General features: G+C 37.0%; 1 protein-coding gene across 3 annotated transcripts in view; it reads right to left on the minus strand.

The window, feature by feature from the left end:
* Positions 1-25,781, minus strand: part of cntn3b (contactin 3b) — an 87,052-nt gene that overhangs the window by 55,583 nt on the left and 5,688 nt on the right. For all 3 annotated transcript variants that reach the window (XM_083532002.1, XM_083532001.1, XM_083532000.1), the window contains 3 exons: positions 21,089-21,226; positions 15,004-15,139; positions 5,443-5,618 (listed from right to left, as the gene is read on the minus strand). In XM_083532002.1, the coding sequence (XP_083388128.1) occupies positions 5,443-5,618; positions 15,004-15,139; positions 21,089-21,143 (367 nt within the window). In that variant the 5' untranslated portion in view covers positions 21,144-21,226. The remainder of the gene's footprint in view (positions 1-5,442; positions 5,619-15,003; positions 15,140-21,088; positions 21,227-25,781) is intronic.

Consider the following 25,781-nt stretch of genomic DNA (forward strand, 5'->3'; position numbering starts at 1 on the left):
GGAGTACAAGGAGATGCGGCACCAGGTTAAAAGGGATGTGGCGAAAGCCAAGGAAAAAGCATATGAGGAACTGTATAAGAGGTTGGACACTAAGGAAGGAGAAAAGGATTTATACCGATTGGCCAAGCAGAGGGACCGAGCTGGGAAGGATGTACTGCAAGTTAGAGCAATAAAGGATGGAGAGGGAAATGTGTTGACTAGTGAGGAGAGTGTGTTGAGAAGATGGAGGGAGTATTTTGAGCAGCTGATGAATGAGGAAAATCAGAGAGAGAGAAGGTTGGAGGATGTGGAGTTAGTGAAGCAGGATGTAGATAGGATTAGTAAGGAGGAAGTGAGAGCAGCGATTAAGAGGATGAAGAATGGAAAGTCGTATGGACCAGATGACATACCGGTAGAAGCGTGGAGATGTTTAGGAGAGATGGCAGTGGAGTTTTTAACCAGATTGTTTAACAGGATTCTGGAAGGGGAGAGGATGCCTGAGGAATGGAGAAGGAGTGTGCTGGTACCGATCTTTGTTGAGTTGTGGTATTGTATGAGGAAGTCAGGTGTTTCAGAGAAGTATGTGAGGGTGGTGCAGGACATGTATGAGGACAGTGTGACGGCAGTAAAGTGTGCAGTAGGTACGACAGACTGGTTCAGGGTGAAGGTTGGACTGCATCAAGGATCGGCCCTGAGCCCTTTCCTGTTTGCAGTGGTGATGGACAGGTTGACGGACGAGGTCAGACAGGAGTCTCCCTGGACTATGATGTTTGCAGATGATATTGTGATTTGTGGTGAGAGTAGAGAGCAGGTTCAGAAGAGCCTGGAGAGGTGGAGATATGCGCTGGAGAGGAGGGGAATGAAAGTCAGTAGGAGTAAGACAAAGTACATGTGTGTGAATGAGAGGGAGGGCAGTGGAGTGATGCGGTTGCAGGGAGAAGAGGTGGAGAAGGTGGAGGAGTTCAGGTACCTGGGGTCAACAGTGCAAAGTAATGGAGAGTGTGTTAGGGAAGTAAAGAAAAGAGTGCAGGCAGGGTGGAGTGGGTGGAAAAGAGTGACAGGAGTGATTTGTGATAGAAGAGTATCTGCAAGAATGAAAGGGAAAGTTTATAGGACTGTGGTGAGACCTGCGATGTTGTATGGATTAGAGACAGTGGCATTGAGTAAAAAACAGGAGGTGGAGCTGGAGGTAGCAGAGCTGAAGATGTTGAGGTTTTCGTTGGGAGTGACGAGGATGGACAAGATTAGAAATGAGTTTATTAGAGGGACAGCACATGTAGGATGTTTTGGTGACAAGGTGAGGGAGGCGAGATTGAGATGGTTTGGACATGTGCAGAGAAGGGACATGAATTATATTGGTAGAAAAATGCTGAAGATGGAGCCACCAGGTAGGAGGAAAAGAGGAAGGCCAAGGAGGAGGTTCATGGATGTGGTGAGGGAAGACATGCAGGTAGTTGGTGTAAAAGAGGCAGATATAGAGGACAGGGTGGTATGGAGACGGATGATCCGCTGTGGCGACCCCTAATGGGAGCAGCCGAAAGAAGAAGAAGAAGAAGAATGAATGAGGAAATTAAGAGACAGAGAAGGTTGGATGATGTGGAGATGGTGAAGCAGGAAGTGGATAGGATTAGTAAAAAGGAAGTAAGAGCTGCAATTAAGAGGATGAAGAATGGAAAGTCGGTTGAACCAGATGACATACCAGTAGAGGTATGGAGTTGTTTGCATTGTGTGTATTGTGTGTTTGTGGATTTAGAGAAAGCATCTGACAGGGTGGCAAGAGAAGAGTTGTGGTTTTGTATGAGAAAGTCAGGTGTGTCAGATAAATATGTGAGGGTGATGCAGGACATTTAGGAGGGCAGTGTGACAGCAGTAAAGTGTGCAGTAGGAACAACAGACTGGTTCAAGGTGGAAGTGGGACAGCATCAAAGATCGGCTCAAAGCCTTTTCCTGTTTGCAATGGTTATTGACAAGTTGAAGGATTAACTTAAACAGGAGTCTCCATAGACTATGATGTTTGAGAATGATATTGTGATTTGTGGTGAGAGTAGGGTGCAGGTTGAAGAGAGCCTGGAGAGGTGGAGGTACAAGCTGCAAAGAAGGGGAATGAAAGTCAGCAGAAGTCAGACAGAGTACATGTGTGTGAATGAGAGGGAGGGCAGTGGAGTGGTGCGGTTGCAGGGAAAAGAGTTGGTGAAGGTGGAGGAGTTTAGGTACATGGGGTCAACAGTGCAAAGTAATGGTGAGGGTGTTCGAGAAGTGAAGAAAAAAGTGCAGGCAGGGTGGAGTGGGTGGAGAAGAGTGGCAGGAGTTATTTGTGATAGAAGAGTATCTGTAAGAGTGAAAGGGAAAGTTTATAGGACTGTGGTGAGACCTGTGATGTTGTATGGTTTAGAGACAGTGGCATTGACTAAAAGACGTTAGTGAAGTTGGAGGTAGGGAGGTAGGGGGTCATTGGGAGTAATGAGCATGGACTGGATTAGAGACGTATAGGACGTTTTGGAGACAAGGTAAGGGAGGCACGATTAAGATGGTTTGGACATGTGCAGAGGAGGGACATGGAGTATATTGGTAGGAGAATGCTGAGGATGGAGCTGCCAGGAAGGAGGAAGAGAGGAAGACCAAGAAGGAGGTTTTTCAATGTGGTGAGTCAAAACATGCAGGTAGTTGTTTGGTTGGATAAGGCAGATGTAGAGGACATAGTAGTATGAAAACGGATGATCCACTGTGGCAAACCCTAACGGGATCAGTCGAAAAAAGAGGAAAATCAGAAACATGCCTGTGCAGAAATGATTTATGACCACCAGTTATTTATAAATATTTTTTCTGCTTTATCCATCAAACCCCTGTACAAAGATCAAATGAATTCATAACAAAGGTATCATTTAGAAAGATTCCCAAATTACTGAGAAAAAGTTTAATGCTGCAAGAGCTCTTAGAACAAACAGCAATCAATCGTTGACAATGTAGAGAACAGGGAGTTTTTCCTTGCCACAGTCGCCAGTCGCCACCGGCTTGCTCATCAGGGACAAACTTACTCATAAAGAACATATTCATTTTTAATCACCGCATTATCTGTGTAAAGCTGCTTTGAGACAATGTTTATTGTTAAAAGCGCTATACAAATAAAAATGAATTTAATTGAATTGAATAGAGAACATCAGGTACAATTTCGTTTTATTTTTACTCTTTTTCATGATGTCTATGTTGTCAATCATAACTGCAATTCCTTCATTACAATGATGCACACTGTAAAATCTATCGCTTTCTAAATATGGGTGAGTAATAATTGAGTAGTGGGTGAGTTAATGTTTTACAGTAATTATGGTGTTTGAATTTACGTAAATCATCAGGACACCAAAAAAAAACTTTTGCTATGTTGCCAGATAGACTGTTTTAATTGCCAAATGTGTGCATCATGGCAGATTTTGGTACTTGATTTGAGACTTGGCGCATCAGTAAAACAAATGTTTATTAAAAATTATATTTTGGTGGAGTTTATTTTTATTTTTTTATGTCTGAGTAAAGAAAGGGCATTGTTAACAAATGTGTGTTGCGTTGAAGGTTTTACTTTTGCCTCTTTTATTTTTATTTATTTACATATTTTTTTAAATGGTCAATCAGAAATGCGTGCTGCATTATTTTCGTGTTAATAAAAATTTATTTGTGTTAACGGGTTATTAACGTGTTTATTTTGACAGCCCTAATATTTATATTGTCCAAGTTCACAGTTTGGCATGTCCAGCACCATTCTTGCATGAGTCTATAGCATAGTGTTTGAAGATTCGCTCCATGACTAATGGGAATCAGCAATGGAGTCTGAATCCAATCAAACACTTCTCTGCTACTGTGAGCTGGTTGCATTTGACATCCAGTTCGATTTCACTTTGTTCAGCTGGGAAATCTCATTTGCTGCCTTACAAATCTGAACAGCCTCGAGAGATGAGCAAGAAGTAGTCACAAAAGCTCCTTGTTCGAATAAATGCAGACAAGCACATATCCACAAACACACCGAGCATGGCAAAACACTTCATTTGCAGCTTGCATAAACATGCATTTTCTGTGATCCAATCATGATCAGATAGCATTTAACCTAATTAAAGTAAATTTAAATGCGCACAGTAGGGGTTGTGATTGGATTGTAATTGGATAAGCCAGACCTCCTGTGGAGGTAGTCTAGTATAGTCTATTTTGGTGTGATGGGGATTAGTACAACATTTAATGAGTTAATGTCATCCCGCACCACAAAATTATCTTTGTCCATCCAATTGCTTCCTCTCTTAATAGCTGGCTGACTTCCTAAATTTAGCTAATTATTTGGACATTGAGTGAAAGAAACAATACCTTATTAGCATATAGCATACATGTGCTTTTTGTGAATACTTAACTGCTAAATCAGACATTCATTATGAACCTATACCAAAGCAAAAAAAACCTAATTGATTCAAAATGTATTATAGCAATGTAACATTTGAGTTGTAAATGGAATATATTTGTATAAAATTAAAATGTCCATGTTTAAAGAAATTTTACTCTTATATAATGGACAACATTTATAGCTGAATCAATTTACTGTTTGTGTTTTCATTAATGATATGAACAAGAATGGGCATTTACATTTGATAAAGAATAACAAATAATTACAAATGTAATTTGCCTTTATATTTGAATCAAATATATACAATTATTAAGTTCTATCTGACATTTTTTGCAAGCTTAATATATTATATTTTTTGCAAGGTTAATTTAGACAATTTGTTCTTTACTATGTCAAAAGGTCAAAACTTATTTAATGTTTACTCAGGTAGTGAATAAGTACATTGTTACCTCAGAATCAAACTACCACATCTTGTTCCTGGCAGGTGTTTTCATTTTACAACCAAATGATTCAGACCAACAATACTTGCTGTTTTCCTCAACTGGCCATTAGACCTATAAATACTGATACTTTAACAAACAATTTCAAATACTAATTTACATTAAACCAATTTAATCTCACACTGCACCACATTCCCTTCAAATAGGGAGGAATAATAGGGTGGAATAATCTTGCTGTGACTGCCAGAGCAGGCTAGTTTTAAGCAAAGTCTAAAGTCTTACCTCTTTATCAATAATTTCAATAAACACTTAACTCATGCCTGCTGTCTTTCATGCCTCTTCCAACAGGATTTAAATTTTATGGTAGTTTTATTGCTGACCAAAAAAGCACTTGTGCAAGTCCTTCTGGAGAAATGCATATGCTAAATGCTGTTAATGCAATGTAAAACTAAAAGGACTGTAATGACCCATGTCTTGCACTTTTTCAAATCACATTTTGGCTTTTGCAAATGTAATTACTCTCAGTGCTCTATGATGAATAAAGAGAAATGTCTGTGGAATAGAGAAAAGTAAATCCTGTTTAACCAAAAACCTGCACTCAAAAGGATGCTGAGTCAGATCAAGAGGCATTAGATCCACTGAACTCACATGCAAACTGCACAGTGGCTCTGTGACTCAGGATGATTCCTCGGGCGTTGGAAGCAGAGCACTGGTAAACGCCTGCATCTTGGTCTCGATCCAATGTGTTAATAATCAGGTTCCCTCCAGACACATGACGCCTCTCGTCACCGTCGAGATCAATGAGTGTCCCATTCAGAGACCATCTGTAGAAATGCAAACACAATCAGCTCTCACATCTTGGGAGAATTGCACTCATGAGCATTAATCACACACATCGATCCGATCAGATCACCTTCATTTTGCTGCCAGAGCTTTGCATAAATAAAACCCTTTGTACAGTACATTATATGGAGTTTGTTCTCTATCACTCCAAAATATGACCTTGTGGCTTGTAATTAGCCAGAAAAACTGAATAGTAAAGACTAGATAACTGCTTATTTTAATGACAGGCTGTATATTTAAACATGTTAATGTTTTAAACATATGGAGATCCAAAAGTTCTTGATGTGTTTTGGATTGAACATTTTAAATATTAAATGATGCAATGTGCATACAGCTTCCTGTGGTAGATTTAGGTTTCACGTAGCTACTATATAACCCATAGTATTCATTGAGGAACATAATTCAAAGGACTCAAATAGCTTATATGTCAGTTGCTGGTTTTGTTTCCTAAATAAATATTACATTTATGACATTTGCCCAAAACTCTTATCCAGAGTAACTCATGATCAGCTTATTCATACATCTGAGAAGTTGAGGGGTTAAGGTGCTTGCTCAGCAACCCAGAGTTGTACAGTAGCTTGGTAGTTTTCGGTATTTAACTTCCGATCAGAAGTCCTACATCTTAACCACTGAGCTAACATGCTTATTTGTTAATTTGGAAAATGCCTGCACTAGATAGCAATATTTTAAATGTTCTTATATAACAACACTGTTGACTATCTGAACTAGGTAGCAGGTAGTTTTCTGCAACCGCTTGGCTTTGATAGTTGTGTCGATTGTAAGTGATTCAAAAGTAAATAAATGACACTAATAGGAAGTGGTAGTTAAGAGGTTGGACTTCTTGGCATGAATCACTGCTGCTGGGCCCTTAAGCAAGGCCCTTAATACTCAACTGCCTAGTTGTGAGATAACTGTAAATGCAAATTTTGATCTGGATAAAAAAAACGAGTCTGGAGTATCAGTAAATGTAGCACTGCCCATGTTCTTTTGCCTGTGTTTCCTTGTCACATTTGAACTGTTGCTTTTGTGTCTTATTCTGTTTGTTACACACTTTTAATAATTAAAAGCATTAACATATCTAACTTTTGGGTCTATTATCCAAACCTCCAAGCTGCCATTGTTGGGCCTTAAGGCAAGGCCCTTAAGACTCAACCGCCCAGCTGTAAGTCTCTCTGGATAAAGGCACCAACCAAATGTCATAATTCAAAAATATATATGATTTATGGTCCAAACAACTTGCAACAGCTAAACTGTTATGATTCCTGAACTCCCCCTAGACCTAGCCACAGTGGGAACGTATTAGCTAGATGTATATCTGGTCCTTTTAAAGTGTTTTGCCACAAGAGGGTCTTCAGGGCAGGTGGTTTCTATGTAAAATGCCAAACTGAATTCCGCCACCTCACTACTGATTATTGCATTGAAACTTTCAGCGTGAAACAATAACATACTGGCCCTGTGGTATTGTTTAAAATACTTTCAAGCTGCAATAGTAAAGCCTAATGTTAGAACTTTATTTTGGACTAGAATACACTGAAGGGTGAGTGAATAATCCTTTCATCCTAAAGGGGAAAAAAAACAAAACAAAGAAATGTCCACCGGTTCCGCCCCTCACTTTCCAGAGGGTAGGAACATGCTGTGTCAAAAAGCAAACCCATACAAGACTACACTTGCAAGGAACACTGCAAAATACACCAAGGTTCTATTGGCCAAAAACCCCAGAGGCATGGATTTTCCACTACAGTACATTTTCATAAATCTAAAAGATTGACCAAGATACCAGAACTGTCTGATTTGCTGTCAAAAGTGATGTTGAAACCTGTTTAAATCTGATCAATCTCATACTGCTTCTTTTTTCAGATTATTGTGAACACCCCCAACTCCAGACACTTCTAGCAAAACATCACATGAAAATTAAACACTGGAAACCGCAATGTCTGGAGAACAATAATTTGATACAAACTGACTTTGAGTTTTGACAGGCATCAGGCTGTGGGCATAACAAAACAGAATTCCTGATTGAAGCTGTGAAAGTATTTCCTTTGTAGATAGCGGCACTGTGCTGTCAGAAAATCTCTACTGACTGATGAGGACCATCCATTCTGGCACTGCATATCCCTTGAAACATCCCATTTCCAAAAGGTACTGAGTATATACAGAGCTCTGTAATATGCAGTTGACAATAATAAACTGATACTGGTGAAGGGGTCATGGCCATTAGAACTGCTGAAATGCTGGAAAGAAATCCTGAAGAACACCAATAATAATGTTGAATGACAGCAAATGTACTTTTCGTTCAAAAGAAGTGTTAATAACTTATTTCTTTAGAACAAGAAATTACAAGATTGGGTTTTAGTCGGGAGCTTCTAAAAATGTATTACATGCTGATTGCAGAGAAAAAAAATAAAAAGAGAGAAAAAAAATCAATATTGTTCTTTTTGCTATAGAAATCTAATGAGCAAGGAAGACAGAGCTTCTTTATTATACAAAGCAGTCATGACTGTCCCCAGACAGCTCTGACAGACTACAAAAGCAATGTCTCTCAGCCCAATTTTCATCTTATTATTTCATTTTTTTTCTATGGTGCATGCCTTGGCTTAATGTAACTTCACCAATTTAGACAAATGTTTACGTATGCATTATACGGTATAATAACAAGACATACCACTGAATGTCCAAATGTGGACCGTCTTTTCATTTCCCTTATAGCTACACTGAATTAGCTTTATCTCTATGACTGGCAATAATTTTATTTCATGGGTAATTGCCCTCAGGTTGGTCAGTTGTAAACAAACAAAAAAAAAAAGTTATGCTTATATCATATATAAAAATCTTTAAAACATATTTGAAAGAATGTTTTGTAATAAATTGCATAGCCTCAGGCCTAGATGTGAGTACGCTTAACCATGACTATTGGTCTTTCATATACTCTGTCTGTTGCCTGTGAGTATATAAATAGAAAATAGCTTGTTTCTCTTAAGTGCAGCAGGTCTGCATGTGTGTGTGTGTTAGTGTTAGGGTTCAGTTAAGGCTCGCTGAAAGTAATCGACAAAGACAGGAAGCAGACTGAGTGGATAGGATGGCTGGGGCTTCTCTGCAGCCTGAAAAAGCTTTACCAGGAAAACTGTGTACACTAAAGTGTGTGTATGTGCATCACACACTTGCACACTTTTACACTTGCACACTTGCTCACTTGTAAGTTGTATTGCCAAACACGTATTTATACATATAAAGCATTTTTATTATCCACTTTCCTCTTTCCTGAAAGTTGCACACACACACACACACACACACACACACACACACACACACACACACACACACACACACACACACACAGGACTTTCATTGTTAGCATTAAAATTTTTCGGACAGTTCTGCAATCAAAGCACAGCACCAGTATTATTTTTTAATTCTCTTTGATCACAGACACTTTGATATCACTTTGTATGAAGTGGAGAGATGTGCAATATTCCACGCAACATCCCACTCAGCTAGTTTAGAGTCCGATCAACAGCGCACAACAGCTTGAAGAGGCTGCTTAGGGCTCGTTTTTTCGATGTTACCGAGATAGACATGGCATTAAAAGCTTCCAGACGCTACTGTAGACATTACATCCTCCATCCATCATTAAGCTTGGATTTTATCATCATTAAGCTATAAGGAGTTTCCGTGGTGTGCTCTAGATTAATCAGTGATTTTTCAGCTGAGCCGGCAGCTCATACACATGAATGCATTTTGTAGGACTGGTGCATCCCTAAATAGGGTAACATAATACTGTACCTAGATGTATTTTTGTTTGCACATTTATTTGCACTGATTTATTTACTTTCATTATTAACAGTGTAACCGAAAAATAATCTGAAAATGTAATTTGTAGCCTGCAGAAGTGTGTTATGGTGGATTTTTGCTAGCCTTGAAATAGCAATGTTATTAAACTACTTAACTTTTTTTTTATATACTGCTCAACTAGCAAATTAGAGTAGCTGAGCAACTTTTAAGACATACACATTAAATGCTTTACTAATTAATATTTAACCCTTCAAAATGGTCAGTCATTATTTTGTTTATCTATTCATTCTTCTACCAATTCAAACATTCACTAATTTATTCCACCAGTACCACTGGAGCTAAACAAAGTGCACACATAGTGCAGATTTGCCAACAGAGTGCATGGAATGTCAAGTAATTGCTTCCAAAGGTGCCTATCCAAAATAAGATGAATCTATTTTGTCTCCATTGGACCAAATTACAAGATACATAAATAAGTATGGAGTCTACAAGACACTGGCTTAATCTCAGGTAATGAGCTGCGTGTCAAGAGCTCACTGATATAACCTCGTTCAAATCATTTTGATATGCATTTATGAGACTCTCATTTTAATTCATTGTAAACATCAACGCCGACATCATCATTATAATCATCAACATCAGTATAATCACAACAAGTGCTAAAACATAAATAGAGTTACGAGAAATTATAGTCATAGAAAAAAAACATGTACTGACAATGTTGTGTTATTGGAAGGATTAGACTAGTTTAGATCACAGCATGTAAAACATATAATTAGACCAGGTCTAATAAGTTGAAATTTTTGAAGCACTATAAACATGGAGTAGAAAAATTAAGAAGAACCAGGTTATGGGTTTTTGCTATCTGCTCGAGTCAGTCAACAATGCTATCTCTTCTGTGTTTCTAAAGCATAGACATGTTGCTCATGAACTGTTTAGAATATGCTGTCTTTGATGAGTCCTAAAGATGGATTTACCAAAAAATAATATAAAAAAATATATATTTTTATGTTTTAGCTCTGGTGTGAGCATATTCTTAAGATTGGTCATGAAAATACAAGAAGACATATGACATCATTAATTTATTTCTACAACCAATAAATACAAATGACTAAATATCAGTTTTTTTTTAGCTGTTTAGCTGATTTGGCTGTGTAGTCTGTGTAGCCTATTGCTGATCATCAGCATCGATTGTTATATTCAATGCTATTGTAGTCATCCCATTCTGCCTGTGTTCAAACACTGTTATCATAAATAAATACATAAATAAGAAAAACTAAACAACAGATATAATAATGACATGTTCAACAATTCCAAACCGTTTGGTGGCACAAAGACAACCACGTATACCAAAAGGTTTCCAAATGTAGGGAAAAGACAAAACAACAACAAAAAAAAACAACCAAGCAGGGCTAATGAGCACTGCCACAAGCACACCTCTGACTCTTTGAGTTTCATATCTAAATTTTAAACAACTGAATGATCAGCCCAGTCTCTAATGATCTACTTATCCACAAGCCTGCATTTAAGTTGCCTAGTTACAAAAGGTCCAGGTGCATTTTTTCTATTTCTAAGGTTAAATATACAGCTGGATTTTTGCATGAATTAATAGGCAAAGTTAATGCTAAGAATACATTCTAAACAAGGTTAAATCCTGTTGCTGTAAAACAATTCTCTGTTTTATCTTTTAGTCCTCTCCTATTATCTTCCTGCTTTTATCAGCTCGTTGGCCCATGCAGCCCAGCAATGAAGGATCTCCTGTTTTAAACTTCTTCGCCTCAGGGGGAATGGGAGTACGGGGACTCTGCTGTTCCTGGCTTAGTCACAATGAACTCTGGCTGACCTTCAAAGCTGCACAAAGCACAGGATTCACCTTACAGCCCAAGAATCTCCAGCTAACACCATCTGCTGGCAAGACTTCTATTCACTGTTCATAAATGGAACAAATGAACAGTTTTTCATCTCACAATCAATTAAGAATCAGTTAGGCTGGCATTGAACAGCTGCCGTGGGCAACATCAAATCCATTTTAAATTATGTCGGCAACATGCTCAACAAATACGCAATCAATTTTGCCTGAAGGTGCTATATGAAAGCTGCGTAAGTCCCAATTTGGTTCGAAGCCAGTCCTAAGTTCCAAGTTTATTGAGTTTCTGGAGTCTTTCTAGATTTGTGAGTCATTCCAAAATGCTTCACTCTGACTCAACACTGCGTTTGCAGCTGTAAGGAAAACTGAGATGGAGGAACAAAATAAAGAAAAGAAAAGAAAAAACAAACCTTCTGGCACAGTGGTATTCTCTGAGCTGATGCCAGCTTTACTGGGATTGGAGGAGGCATCAAAACAACTTTAAAAGGAAAAGTCACATAATCTTCTTTTACTTTCTTTTTTTTTGTTCTGAGCTGCTGTTGGATCAGAGATGTCCTTGACTCAACATTAGCTTCCTCTCTCCTCTATCAATGCTGCTATACATTACGGAGGCTGATGATGACTTCACCTGTTGGATGCATGTGCGTGAGCTTCAACATAGATAGATGATGTTTGGCATTGAGCGGATCTTGTAAAAACTCAACCAGCATCTTATTGCCAGAAGTTTCCTAAGAACTCCAGATGATAGATTTGAGCATCTGGGTATTTGCTGAATGTACAATAGTGCCATTGCAAGAGCTGGGATGGTGGTGCAAGTGTAAGGCTTGTTCTTTTTCAATCAAACAGATCATAGAAAATACTTCAAATATTTGCCGACTTCAAAGTAATTTATGTCTTGACACATTCCATTAAAGTACCTTCACCTTCGCTCTTTCACTACACTCTGAAATGAGTCATGACTTAAAGTGCTACATATACAGTAGGTAGGAGCGGACACTATTGTAACAATTATGCTTATTTAAGTTAAATTATATAACAGTTATTACAATGACAGTTTTTATATTTTGGAGTGAGCATTTTACCTATGTTTGCTTCTTTTATTAAAGCAAGTTTATCCATTTGGTCAGTAATTGTAGTACAGTGTCACAAAAAACAAAAGATAAAAATAAAAATCCTGTGCTCTTCAAGCAAAATGGCATGGCATGGTGTACAAATCCGTGGGTCAATTGTTACACCACTCAGAAATGCTGTAAACATAGAAGTATGTCTGGAAAAAACAATGTTAAAATGTCAAACATTTATTACTGCTTGTAATACACCCTTGAAAGGAGCTGTTCCCCCTAAATTGGTTTCACATTTCAAAAGAAAATCTAAACAGAATGGTGACACACAAATGTGTTACATAATTAGAGTACGTAATTGACTTATGATTGTGCACAACAGTAACAGGGACCCTTGACTTACTTAACAGCACTGTGCTTTAATTTCCACCATTTTTTTAAAGCCCAAAGGAATGCAAAGGAGAGAGAGAGAGAGAGAGAGAGAGAGAGAGAGAGAGAGAGAGAGAGAGAGAGAGAGAGAGAGAGAGTTCTACATTCAGTCCCATCAACAAATAATGTTAGCTACATTAACTCTGAGCTTAGCAAGCCATGTTAAGTGTTAAACACTTTTGACAATGGCCCAATAAAAACCTGATAGCATTGCAGGGCTACTGAGAATGATCTTCCTGGGCTAGCTAGATAATGCTAAGCAGGCATTAGACGAGGGGCCACAATCAGTGCAGCTCATGGGGCATTTAAATGGCAGGCAAGGTTTGTTTAATTGATCAGCAAGAAAAGGTCATGGAGGAAACACTGATTGGAATATATTAGGTCTACGTAATTACAGTAAATAAACACAAATAAAACATTAGTCAGATGTTTTATTTTTTTCTCCTAACATACTTAGTTCATTATGTAATTCAGTGATTTAGAGTAAAGAAATAATATAATATTAGAAACAATAAATCCTCCTTTTGCTTTATCTTTTTTCTTTTTTGGTATACTTTATCTGTGTATTTTCACAACGATAAAGTGATGCAACTGATGCTTCATTCTGTTTAAATACATAATATTGAACTTTTTAATTTGCTACATATCAGAAAAAACATGACTAGTTAATTTGGAGTGAACACATATATTGTGTTAAATATTAACCTGTAATAAGACCACAACTGTAACCTTTCAGTTCTTGAGAGAGTTTCCATGGAGTAATGTGTAAATGTGTGTCTGTAACAATAGAAAACTCTCTCCTTAAAAGGTATGCTGTTTAAAATACGATTCTCATACATCAGTACGTTTGTTAATAATTCTTAAGCACATTCAAAATCAAGTATTTATCTATGCTTTCTCAAGTAGATATATACTTTTATATGGGGAAATATTTGAGCATAGAATTTGTGCTTTTCAAACACAGGAATGGCGTACTTCTGGTACTGCTGGTAATCATGAACTTGCGTATGCATGTAATGAAGTAACAGCTGCATGCATTTAGAGAAAACCTGCATGCTCTGAGTGCACCCTCGACCCCGACAATCTTTAGTACACAGAATAACTAACATTGTTCATACTGCAGACTAGGGTGCAACATGGTCAGGTTTGTTCATGAGTCTGCAAAAGTCTGTTCCTTTTGCTGAATTTGCAGAAGCGACTGCATCCCATTCTGCTGCCGTGTTTACAAGAAGTTCATGAATAAATCAAAAGCTTTCTAATTAAAGTGCATAATCTAAGTCATTCCGTCTGTTTGAAGAGCAGCAGACAGCTTTTGCACTTGTTTTCCTTTGTTTCGTGCAGCGTAATTGATTAGCTCCTTTAACACTCCTCATCTCGCGCAACAAATATAATGATACCCCCTGCTGTTGACCTAGCATTGTGCTCTCCTATGAATAAAGGCAAATACCTCTATTTAACAAAATGTCATTTGCAAGGTTATTGCCCCTTTTTCTCTGTCCCCATCCCCCAAACACTAACTTGAGGATTTGCATGATGCTGACCCAAGCTTGGAAACACAATCTGCCATGTAGCCAGCCCCGGCTGCTATTTTCAGGCCAGATATCCCCCCAGAGACTAAGTATCTTGGAAATCTTGAGCACAAATTAGTCATTTAGATCCCTTCTGTTTTCAAAGAATATATATATTTATATATATATATATATATATATATATATATATATATATATATATATATATATATATATAAGTGTATGTGCATATTACTCTTAGGGAAACACTAACAAATCAAGTAATAAATCTGAAGCTCCTGCTGAGCTCTGCACACGTGAGGAAAATATCAGGCTCTCTAGCTCAAACGGTGTTTCTTTTGTTAAACAGCAACCAGGGTAGTACAGAGATTAAGCCACTCAGTGTACAGAGGTCACTCTTGATGACCTTGAAATCTTGAAATCAGCTATAGAATAGAAGAATTTAGAAAAATTAAATTGGGTCATGTGATAAGATACTGTCAGAAAAAGCACTTGTCTATACAGTGGGTTACTGTATTTCTGTTGAGACAAACAAACTGCCTCTTCCTCTCTAAAATCAATAGCAATCAGCACTATTAGTCTCCCATTCAATTCCCCTGAGGGGAAACATTTCCAATTTGCCAATACCAACAGCGCGACAGCAGCAGCGTGCAGTGAAAATGGTTGCTATTTTCCTAGAGAGTGGTCTTACCTGTACTGTGGAAGAGGGATGCCGGATGCCTCACATGCTAGGACAGCCTCCTGCTTTGGGGAGTGAATAGGGAGAATCAGGTCACTGGGCTCTGTTTTCCATCTTGGACCATGAAACAGTGCATCTTCTGCATAAGCTATAGAGAAATGAAAAACAACCAGAGTATCAGAGATAGCTTTACCTCAACTGGTTTTACACTGTATATATACATATATGCTTGGTCATACAGAGGTTTCTCTGTATTAGGAATCTAAAATGAATAAGAAACTAGATAGATACTAGAAACATGTGCTCACTATACAAACATAATTATATAAAATCAAATGAAATCGGACATTCTCATTGTTATATGATCTTAATCAAAACAGGTTCTACCATTTTAGGGCTCAGAACTTGCTTAAATTTCTATAAATATTATGTAAGAATTCTATCTATAAATGTACAGTGTAAAAATACTATAAATTGGGTAACCAATAAAGTAAAATGTAAACCTTAAAATGACAAAACCATGAATAATTATTGCAATAAACATTACATTGGATCAGTGCAAGTTAGCTGAGCTAGCTGTGATGGTTCAGAGGACTTGGGTTACAGAGCAGAAGGTTGTTTGTGCCAAGCTGCCATGGATGTGTCCTTGAGCAAGACCTTAGCTCGGTTGGATCCTGTCTCGGTTGTATGTTACTTAACCATTACCTTAAATGCATTTTGCTTTAAGTGTTGTGTTTTTTTATAGGCATCAACAAATGAACAGGAATATGAAATATTGTAGTAACGTATTAAACCTTTGTAAGATTAACTGTAAATATATTCATTAATTGTGAAGTTATGTCAAGTCAAGTTTATTTCTATAGCACTTTTCACAACAGACATTTTCTCAAAGCAGCTTAACAGAATTTCACAGTTAAGGTGAACAATGTGTATTTATCCCTGATGAGCAAGCCATGGCAACTGTGGCAAGGAAAATCTTCCTTAGATGTTATGAATCATAACATCCCTTAGATGTTATGAATCAAAAAATTATTTTCCGAACTGAACCATTAAATCTTTCTGCCTTGTATTATTATTATTATTATATTGGTCCTACTTATTAAGATGTGCTGTAGACATTACCAGCTAATTTTTCCAGATACATTTCCAAATGTAATGTGTGTTTATTCACTTTTTTAGTAATTTGTGTTGCAGGAGCTCTTCTGTGGGATAAGGCTAGTTGGGCTAGCCTTTGCTCCCAATACACATCACTGAGCCCTGGGAGCCCATGACCCTGTCACTGGTTCATTGGCTGCCCTGTCAATTTGAACATGCCCTAACCTCGTCGTCTAGACATCACAATTTCGCCATGTCAAAGTCGCTCAGATCCTTATGCTTTCCAATTTTTCCTGCTTCTAACACAACTCTGAGTATTGACTGACTAAACATGCTTCTTAGTAGAATCTGTCCCTTTGACTTGTGCCACTGTAATGAGTAATCAATTTTACTTTTTACTTCACCTGTCAGTGGATTTAATGTTATGGCTGATTAGTGTATATTGATTAAGTTTACATTTACTATGTAACAGGTTAATTCAAAGGTCCATTCAGCACATCTCCCAGGCAGTTCTGCTTCACCTATACACAGTAAAGGGAAATAAGTATTTGGACATTTTTTTATGATTAATTATACATAATCAATGTATATCAATCAATATGAGAAGGGTTATAAGGCCATTTTAAACAATTTAAAGTCCTTTATTCTACAGTGAGGAAAATTATTCAAGTCAAAACATTGGTAATTGCCAACTGGCAATTGGCAGTCTTCAAAAACCAAGTACAGCATATCAGCACACCTCATACACCTGACTGTATATGCATTTTAAATGTCATATAATGTCTTTTCAATTTGCCCATTTTATTAGCAAGGAATATTAAATTGATAGGGGGAGAGTATTTAGAAACTGCGACTGGGTAATAAGATTTTACACAAAAAGCAATCATGCTAAAGATAAAGAACAGCAGTTACACACAAAAACAAAAATATAAATCTTTGACAATACTTCAGTGCTTCATGCTAGGAAAAAGTAAAGTTGCACATATGGCAACATATCTAGAATAAAGGAATGAGGTGTAAGCATCATAATTTAGGGCTGGTTTTCTGCTAAACAAAATGTGGCATGACAAACTGTAAACAAACTGAGTTATGTAGCGGTACATATTAGTGGAGAATTTAATGTCATTGGCTAATAAACTAAATCTTGGAAGAAGATGGATGTCTCACTATGACAAATTATAGAGCTAAAATAACAGAAAAGCCTTGCATGGACTAGCCAATCTTCTGACTTGCAACCCTTAGAAAATGTATAGAGGATTTTAAAATTGCGAGTTCCTTACATGAAGCCCTGTATAACCTTGGTCGGATTGAAGACAATTTGAGAAGAGAAATTGGCCAAAATCTAATCCTAATGCTGCAAAAAGCTTATTACTTCTTACTGTAGACATCTCAAAACTGTAATTTTCAACAACAGACTTTCAACAAAGTAATAATTTATTATCGTTTGTGTCTGAATACTTTTTCTTCCTATCAATTTTGGTTTTTGAACATATTTTTATGCTTATGAAAGAAAACCTTTTTTGTTCACATTTGTGCATAGAGTCCAAATATGTTATGTGACATAAATGCATGTACTGAAAGCATATTAAAAAACAAAAAGTGTCTGAATACTTGTTTCTTCCCAATGCAGTGAAAGTTTAAAAAGTGTATAAAGTACAAGCTTTCAAACAAAACCAAAAATGTCTTTACCTTTATCCTATTAAAATTATCTTGTGAAATATAAAATAATAAGGGTAAGAGCTGTTGTTAAAGAAACAGCTTCATGTAACATCAAATATGTCAGTAGGGTATTGAACTAATTGGAGACAAAAAAAATAAAAATAAACCCATGTAAAACTTTTAGCCTATTCTTCTTCTTCTTTCGGCTGCTCCCATTTGGGGTTTGCCACTCGGATCATCCGTCTCCATACCGCCCTGTCCTCTACATCTGCTTCTTTCAAACCAACTTCCTGCATGTCTTTCCTCACCACATCCATAAACCTCTTCCTTGGTCTACCTCTTTACCTCCTTCCTGGTGGCTCCATCCTCAGAATTCCCCTACCAATGTACCCCATGTCCCTCCTCTGAACATGTCCAAACCATCTCAATTGCGCCTCCCTCACCTTGTCTCCAAAACGTCCTACATGTGCTGTCCCTCTAATAAACTCATTTATAATCCTGTCCATCATCGTCACTCTCAACGAAAACCTCGACATCTTCAGCTCTGCTGCCTCCAGCTCCACCTCCTGTCTTGTACTCAATGCCACTGTACCAGCACACTTCTTCTCCATTCTTCAGGCATCTTCTCACCTTTCAAAATCTTGTTAAACAACCTGGTTAAAAACTCCACAGCCATCTCTTCTAAACATCTCCACACTTCTACCGTTATGTCATCTGGTCCAACTGACTTGCCACTCTTCATCCTCTTAATCGCTGCTCTCACTTCCTCCTTACTAATCCTATACATTTGCTATCCACCTGCTTCACCCTCTCCACACCATACAACCATACAACTCTCTCATTTTCCTCGTTCATCAGCTGCTCAAAATACTCCCTCCATCTACTCAACACACTCTCCTCACTAGTGAACACATTTCCATTTCCATCCTTTATTACTCTAACTTGTTGCACATCCTTTCCAGCTCGGTCCCTCTGCCTGGCCAATCGGAATGAATCCTTTTCTCTTTCCTTAGTGTCCAACTTCTCATACAGCTCCTCATATGCCTTTTCCTTGGCTTTCGCCACAACCCCTTTTTACCTGCTGCCGCATCTCCTTGTACTCCTTCCTACTTTTCTCATCACTCTGTCGATCCCAATTCTGTTTTGCCAACCTCTTTCTCCTTATGCGTTCCTACACTTCCATATTCCTCCACCACTTCTCTTTGTCTTCCATTCTTTTTCCAGATGTACCTTTCTAGCTGTCTCCCTTATCACTTCTGCAGTAGTTGCCCAATCATCCGGCACCTCTTCACCACCACTGAGCCCTTGTCTGACCTCTTCCCTGAATTTCACACTACAGTCTTCCTCCTTCAGTTTCCACCATCTTATTCTTCTTTCAGTCCTCACTCTCCTCCTCTTCTTCCTCACCTCAAAAACCATCCTACAGACCACCATCCGATGCTGTCCATTTACACTGTCCCCTGCCAACACCTTACAGTCTCCAATCTCCTTCAGGTTGCATCTCCTACATAGAACATAGTCCACCTGTGTGCTTCCTCCACTCTTATAAGTCACCCTATGATCCTCCTTCTTTTAAAAAATAAGTATTCACCACTGCCATTTCCATCCTCTCAATGAATTAATTAGGTAAAGTATGGCTCTTTAATTAAGCAGTAACTGCATGGGTTACTGGACAAAAGGCTTTTTTCTAAACTGATTTATTCATACTCAGCTATGCTTCATATATGTTTTTAGTTCTGGTGTATCACAGGCCAGAAATGCAGTGGCACTTTAAGACCTAAACTTTTTTGTAAACCAATTTATACCTTTATTTAAACACGTTTAAATCCCTGTCTTTATTTCTTCTTCTCAAAACACAACAGCAAAAAAGCTACAGTCTGTATGAATAATATATCACAAATACTGTAAATGGAAACATTTAAAATTCAATTCAATAGTTGACTTGTGTAAGGTTAAGTAACTAAACTCAAATGATCCGCTATCTCATAGTAAACACTTTGTTCTTGCCAGGATCATGGTAGTTCTAAAGCCAGGCCTTCAGAACACGTTTTTTTTTTGTATTGAAAATATATCCGGAAAGGAACTTAAGTCCAGACGATGCACACTCTCATTCACACACTCATTTAAACCTAGGACCAATTTAGCATAGCCAATTCACCAAATTGAGGAATTGAAATGAGAAGAACATGCAAAGCTAGACAATTCAAACTCAAGATGGAATTGCTAAGCTGTGAGGCGACAAATCCTTCAATTACTGCTCCTATGAAAAAGAAAAAAGGAATAGATGTAACCAAAGTTAAAGTCTTGGATTTCCTAGTTTTCTCTACATGCTATAAAGTCTGTTTGTGTTGCGTAGGTCATGTAATGCTGCATAGATCATCTTCCACAGACATCAGAAGCATGACATGCACTGACAAGGTTTTGATTCTAAAATCTCTTATTTTATCAGAGCTGTCAAGGCACATCTGTAACTCATGTCTGCCTTTGCACTACCTGGTTGAAGTGATTTAATTTTCTGACACATTCTGACACCCTGCTAAAGTGAGCAGGATATGTTTGAAGGAGTTTTCACTTGTTTACCATAAAAGCTTAATTTAATTCACATTCCATTTGACCTTTGAGCTTGAATATAAATACATAAATAAATAAATAAATAAAAGCAAGCGAGAAAATTTTATTCAGTGGAGCCCCAGAAGTGCACAGGGTGGTACAGAGATAGTGCTTTCTGAAGCGATATGGACACAATTCCATCCGAAGGTTCCAGATAATAATCTCTGACAAGCCTATGAATGTCGATAGGACTCAAGACTCAGTAAAAACTCATGAGTCTGAATGTAAAATGTCTCAGAATAATCTTGCACTAATGTTAGGTAGCAAGAATGCCTGTGTTTTTTGTGAAGAGAAAAAGAGAAGCGTTTCAAAACAGGTTTTGATACCTTAGATAAAAAATCAGCGTACACCTTTATGCCATAATTCTCAAATAAGTCAGTAAAGCTTCATATACAATACAATAAGTCAGAACAATTGATGTCAGCCACCCCATTATCTTCAGAATCTTTTTAAGAGCATTATCTAAAAGGTGCATATACTTAAAGAGAATTCTTTTAAAACCATATTCCGCTGCAAAGGTAAACCGAGTCATGGCATCGCTACGTAATACCATTCAATCTCTGTATTCAATAAATACAACCTAATTTCACAGGTTTGGATTATCTTTTAGTTTACAGTACAATTACAGTACACAGTCTTACATGACACAACATATACGTTAAAATTCAAATGAAAATGGAAAACAAGAGAAGAAATGGAGGTTTGGAATAAAATGATGCATGAGACATTTTACCTGCAAGGCAGCCATTGATTGATAGCAGCACTAGCCATTTCCATAGTAACGTCATCTTCAGTTGCCAAGGGCAAATATGACTCTCATCCAATTGCTTGTGAATGGAATAGTTTTTCCTCTTAAATCAAGACGTATAATCTGTGGGAAAAGTAATTACAGGAATAATGAAAATTAGACATTTTAGGGCCAAATGTGTCAGCCTTTTTTTTTTACATTTGGTTACAGACACATTAATTATTACACTTTTGTCAAAGTGATCACCTTCATTCTAGAGATAAATGGAGTTATAAGCAGTTTAAGGAAAAAATATAGTGCTACAGTATCAATAAGACTCTCTTTTTACTAAATTTAAACTTTTAAAAAACGAATGTGTCCCATCTGGTTCAAATGTCTTTAAAGAGATGGAAAAAGTTTTATAAAGTTTTAAAAAAATTTATTGGGAACCATTATATATTTTTTTTTAAATGATCTAAAACAGAATGGATTTTAAATTAAATTCCTTAAAAAAATTTGACTAGTTGACTATGTGCATGTGCAGCATAATGAGTAAATAAATAAATAAATAAATAAATATAATATTGCCTCACTGTTATAATAACTCTATGACCCTAAAAACCATTTTCACTCACCCATAAATAGGAACTGAAAACTCTATACTGACATTTTCTACTGGATCTCAGAGATATAAAAAATATATACTAATTATAGTACCCTTTCTACACTTTTTATTATTATTTTTTCTTACAGAGCTTCCAGGAAGCCTGCTAAAGAATGTTAGGCACTTTGGAAGGCTGGAAGTACACCAAGTCTGAGATTGAGCCAGAATCACCAATCCTGCCTTATACGGAAGACAGCTGCTAAATATCTGCAGAAAAAAGGCTATCAATACTAAACACATTATTATGGCCACCATGCTCTAGATTTCCAAAACGTGTATACTAAAATGATGTTTAGAGCAATGATATCATTGGAATTATAGTGGCCAAAACATATTAACCTTAAAAAAATGCAATAGAAAGTCAAGAAACACATCACTATTAAATATATGATTATTGTATGTTACCTATAAACATATACAAAGATATAAGAATTAACTTGTATACACCGGTATACACCGACCAGACATAACATTATGAATGGTGAATTGAATAACACTGATTTATCTCTTAATCATGGCACCTGTTAGTGAGTGGGTTATATTAGGCAGCAAGTAAACATTTTATACTCAAAGGTGATGTGTTAGAACAGGAAGTATGGGCAAGTGTATGGATTTGAAAGAGTTTGACAAGGACAAATATGTGATGGCTAGACAACTGGGTAAGAGCGTCTCCAAAACTGAAGCACTTGTGGGATGCTGCACTGGTCAGTATTTATCAAAATTGGTCCAAGGAAGGAACAGTGAATCAATGACACGTTCATGGGTGGCCAAGACTGAGAAGGCTGGCCGTGTGGTCTGATTCAACAGATGAGCTACTGTAGCTCAAATTGCTCAAGAAGTTAATGTTAAAGTTAATGCTTGACAGGTCAGAACTTTTTTGGAAGCAAAAGGGAGACAACACAAAATTAGTCAGGTGGTCATAATGTCGATGATGCCTGATTATTGGGTATAAGGTTATGCTTGGTCAGTGTATCTGATGGCTACAATGATTGAGATTGCATTGCAAAAAAATGGCCAGGTAGCTCATATTAGTTCATATATTAATAAGCAACGTATTCTAATAGGAAGGAAATACCCTTAACTCATTTGGTATGTTGCATAGCAACCTTTCCTGCTATGATATTTCAATATGAATGATATGTGAAATTTATAAATAAAAATATAAAAAACCTTTTTTATTATTTTTTCATATTGCCCACTTCATGCGTATTTTGATCAAACATGTTTAGATTTTCAGATTTAACATCTTCTCTTCTCTACAAACATAAATGGGCTTGCAAGTCACATAGGAAGTATTTACAGAGCAAAATCTACCTGCATTTGAACCTACCAGTGGCAGCAGATCTCAACCTGACTTGCATGCTCATTTGGTTTTGCATAGAAGGGGAAAAGCTTCACAGTGGTAATGGTTAGCTTTGTTGAAATACATTGGTGCTGAATGTCTGATACAAAGCTCTGGAGTAAAAGCTTCCAATGCTATGTACTTTATGCTTGTGCCAGAAGGCCGCTATTCAAAAGGTGCTGCGAAAAAATACATATTTTTTTCCCCCTGTGAAACTGGGTGGTAAATATGACACACTGACAACCTGAATAAGGGAAGCAGGGTTATTTATGACAGACTTACTTTTCACTACAGTAATATACATATTTATGTATTGAACCAATTTTGGACAAGATTACTATATAACAGGATCACTCTTGCTTTACTTAATGAATTTCCAATTTGAGTTCAGATAGACCTGTTACTATTTATTTATTTATTTTATGTGGTGCCAGATTGATGTGTTTTGCACTTGTGCTCCACTGTGTATTCTTCACTAGGCTTAAAAAACAGTTAATGGTGTCAACAGCACCAACAAATGATATAATAAAGACATTATGCAACTTTAGGAAAACATTGCAGGATTTCTTTAAGCTAACAATCGAGAACATGCGATTTCATTTCATTGCTTGCCAATAATGACCACCTTTCTGCTGTTACAATCTGGGAGAAAACGTTTAAACCTTTTCACTCCATCCAGGCTTTCAGACAAGCACACCTTTCCCTGACATGCAATGAATAGTTCCATCGTGTATAAAAATGTCACCTCTTAACTACATGTGCATAGTCTGTTCCTTGGATCTGATTCAAGCAAAGACCTCTCTTGTCCTCAACTAGATGTACCTTCTAACCTCATGAATAAAGATGTAGAGCAGGCATGATCTGCTGTCAGTGGATAGGTTGGAATACACTTTGCAGACCTTGTGAGCTCCTGGTGTAATTGTCTCTGGGAGGATTTAGCTGGTGTCTTAAATTTCTAAAACTTATTTATTTTTCACTGGATTTAATCTTCTACTGAAATACTTTTACCACAAAAAGTGAATTAGCAAAATCTCTCAATTGCTCTTGCTAGCTACATTAAATTAGACTTAATAATCCACCTAGTAGGTCAAACCTAAGTATTTATATACACTTCTGGTTTAAAAAAAAAAAGTGACAAAACCTTATGATAACATAACATAAACCATTGGTCAGAATATAAGAAAGAATGAAACAAACATATAAAGTAGTACAAGCTAGTTTTTCCTCATTTATTTCTTTATGTTTGTCATGTAGGCAAAGTTGATGATGTTTAAACAGTTGAATTAGAACAAAATATTTAAATCATTATGAAGATTTTATATTGTATACAAAATGACTACATAAATTAATTGACCTGTTTCAAGTTTTTTCCACCAACACGTCACTGCGGCAAAAATAACCAAGCAATACACACAGGAGTAAATTAATTCTTGCTCATTTCCCGATCGATGATTTGTTATGTTTTTTGTTAAGCACAATAAAATCTTATCATTCGCCATTAAGATTGCTCAGACCATATTTATTTCCCAGGAGTGAATGCATCTCAATTGGAGTACAAAAAATATTATTCCAGGCAATCCTGAATAAATTGATATCTAATCAACAAGTTTGATTGATCCTTTTAAGACCATTAATTAAAGAATAATAGGAGATGAACATGTTTGTCGGATTTCTTTCGCTATCAGAATTCGCTTGTCATGAGTTCATGTCATTATGCTCACTTGGTGAAATATGATCCGGTAATAAAATCTTGTCACGTGTTGCAGGTTTGAATATTTTTGTGAGTTAAGATTGGCCCTGGGGGCATCCAGGGGCATCTGGGGGGGCATCAAACTATTATTCAGAGACAGATGCAGGATGCAAATTAACCTTAATAAAGTTGGAGCAAGTTTGACAAACCTCTAATGAATGAATGACTGCACAACTGGTACACAGTAAAAATAAATAAAAACTTTTATAAAATCTTTATTTGTTGTGCAATCATTCCCATATAATGTCTTTTAATGTGGCCAATATGGCAGTAGATAATATGTGCATTTTGTATTATTGTGAACAACTAGCACAATCTTCCTTTCAAATGCTGGGCAAATGTTAACATTTTTACTGTGGTCATGAAAACATTCTCAAGGTCTGTTTAATAATCGGACATAGACAATGTTTTGCTCAAAAGCAAATCATTTTAAACTCATTATAAAACAGAAGTAGAATGATTAAAAAGCAGAACAAGTAAACTGGTATCATCCCTTTGCTCTGGACACACTTTGGCGTTATTGAAATTTTGTTGCCAAACCACACTCTGTGTGTACTTTACTTCGGATTGGATTACATAAACCATACATATAGACTGAAACTGTCTACAGAATGTCTGTTGTTGGGCACGTATAACTTTAAAGGTAAACATAGCAGTTATGATACAAAAGTGATACAAATGTCTACTATATTTCTAGAAAGTTTTGTAGGGCATGGTCCCTGTGCTTTTGGTAAAGATAGCTCATGGTGACAGTTTGAACTGCAGACAGGTTTTCTCATTGACTGATTTATACACTTTGTCAGAACAACAGAAGCCATGACACTTTATCTTCTAGCCATTTTCCATCTATTTTATTTAAGATTCTCCAGCAGTGGTGCAGGTCCTTCTGGGTTAAGTAATTTACCCGCTATCCGAGTTTAGGGGGCTCTTTAAAAATGCCAAC

This window comes from Silurus aristotelis, assembly GCF_946808225.1.
Source record: "Silurus aristotelis genome assembly, chromosome: 2".
Classification (NCBI taxonomy): Eukaryota; Metazoa; Chordata; class Actinopteri; order Siluriformes; family Siluridae; genus Silurus; species Silurus aristotelis.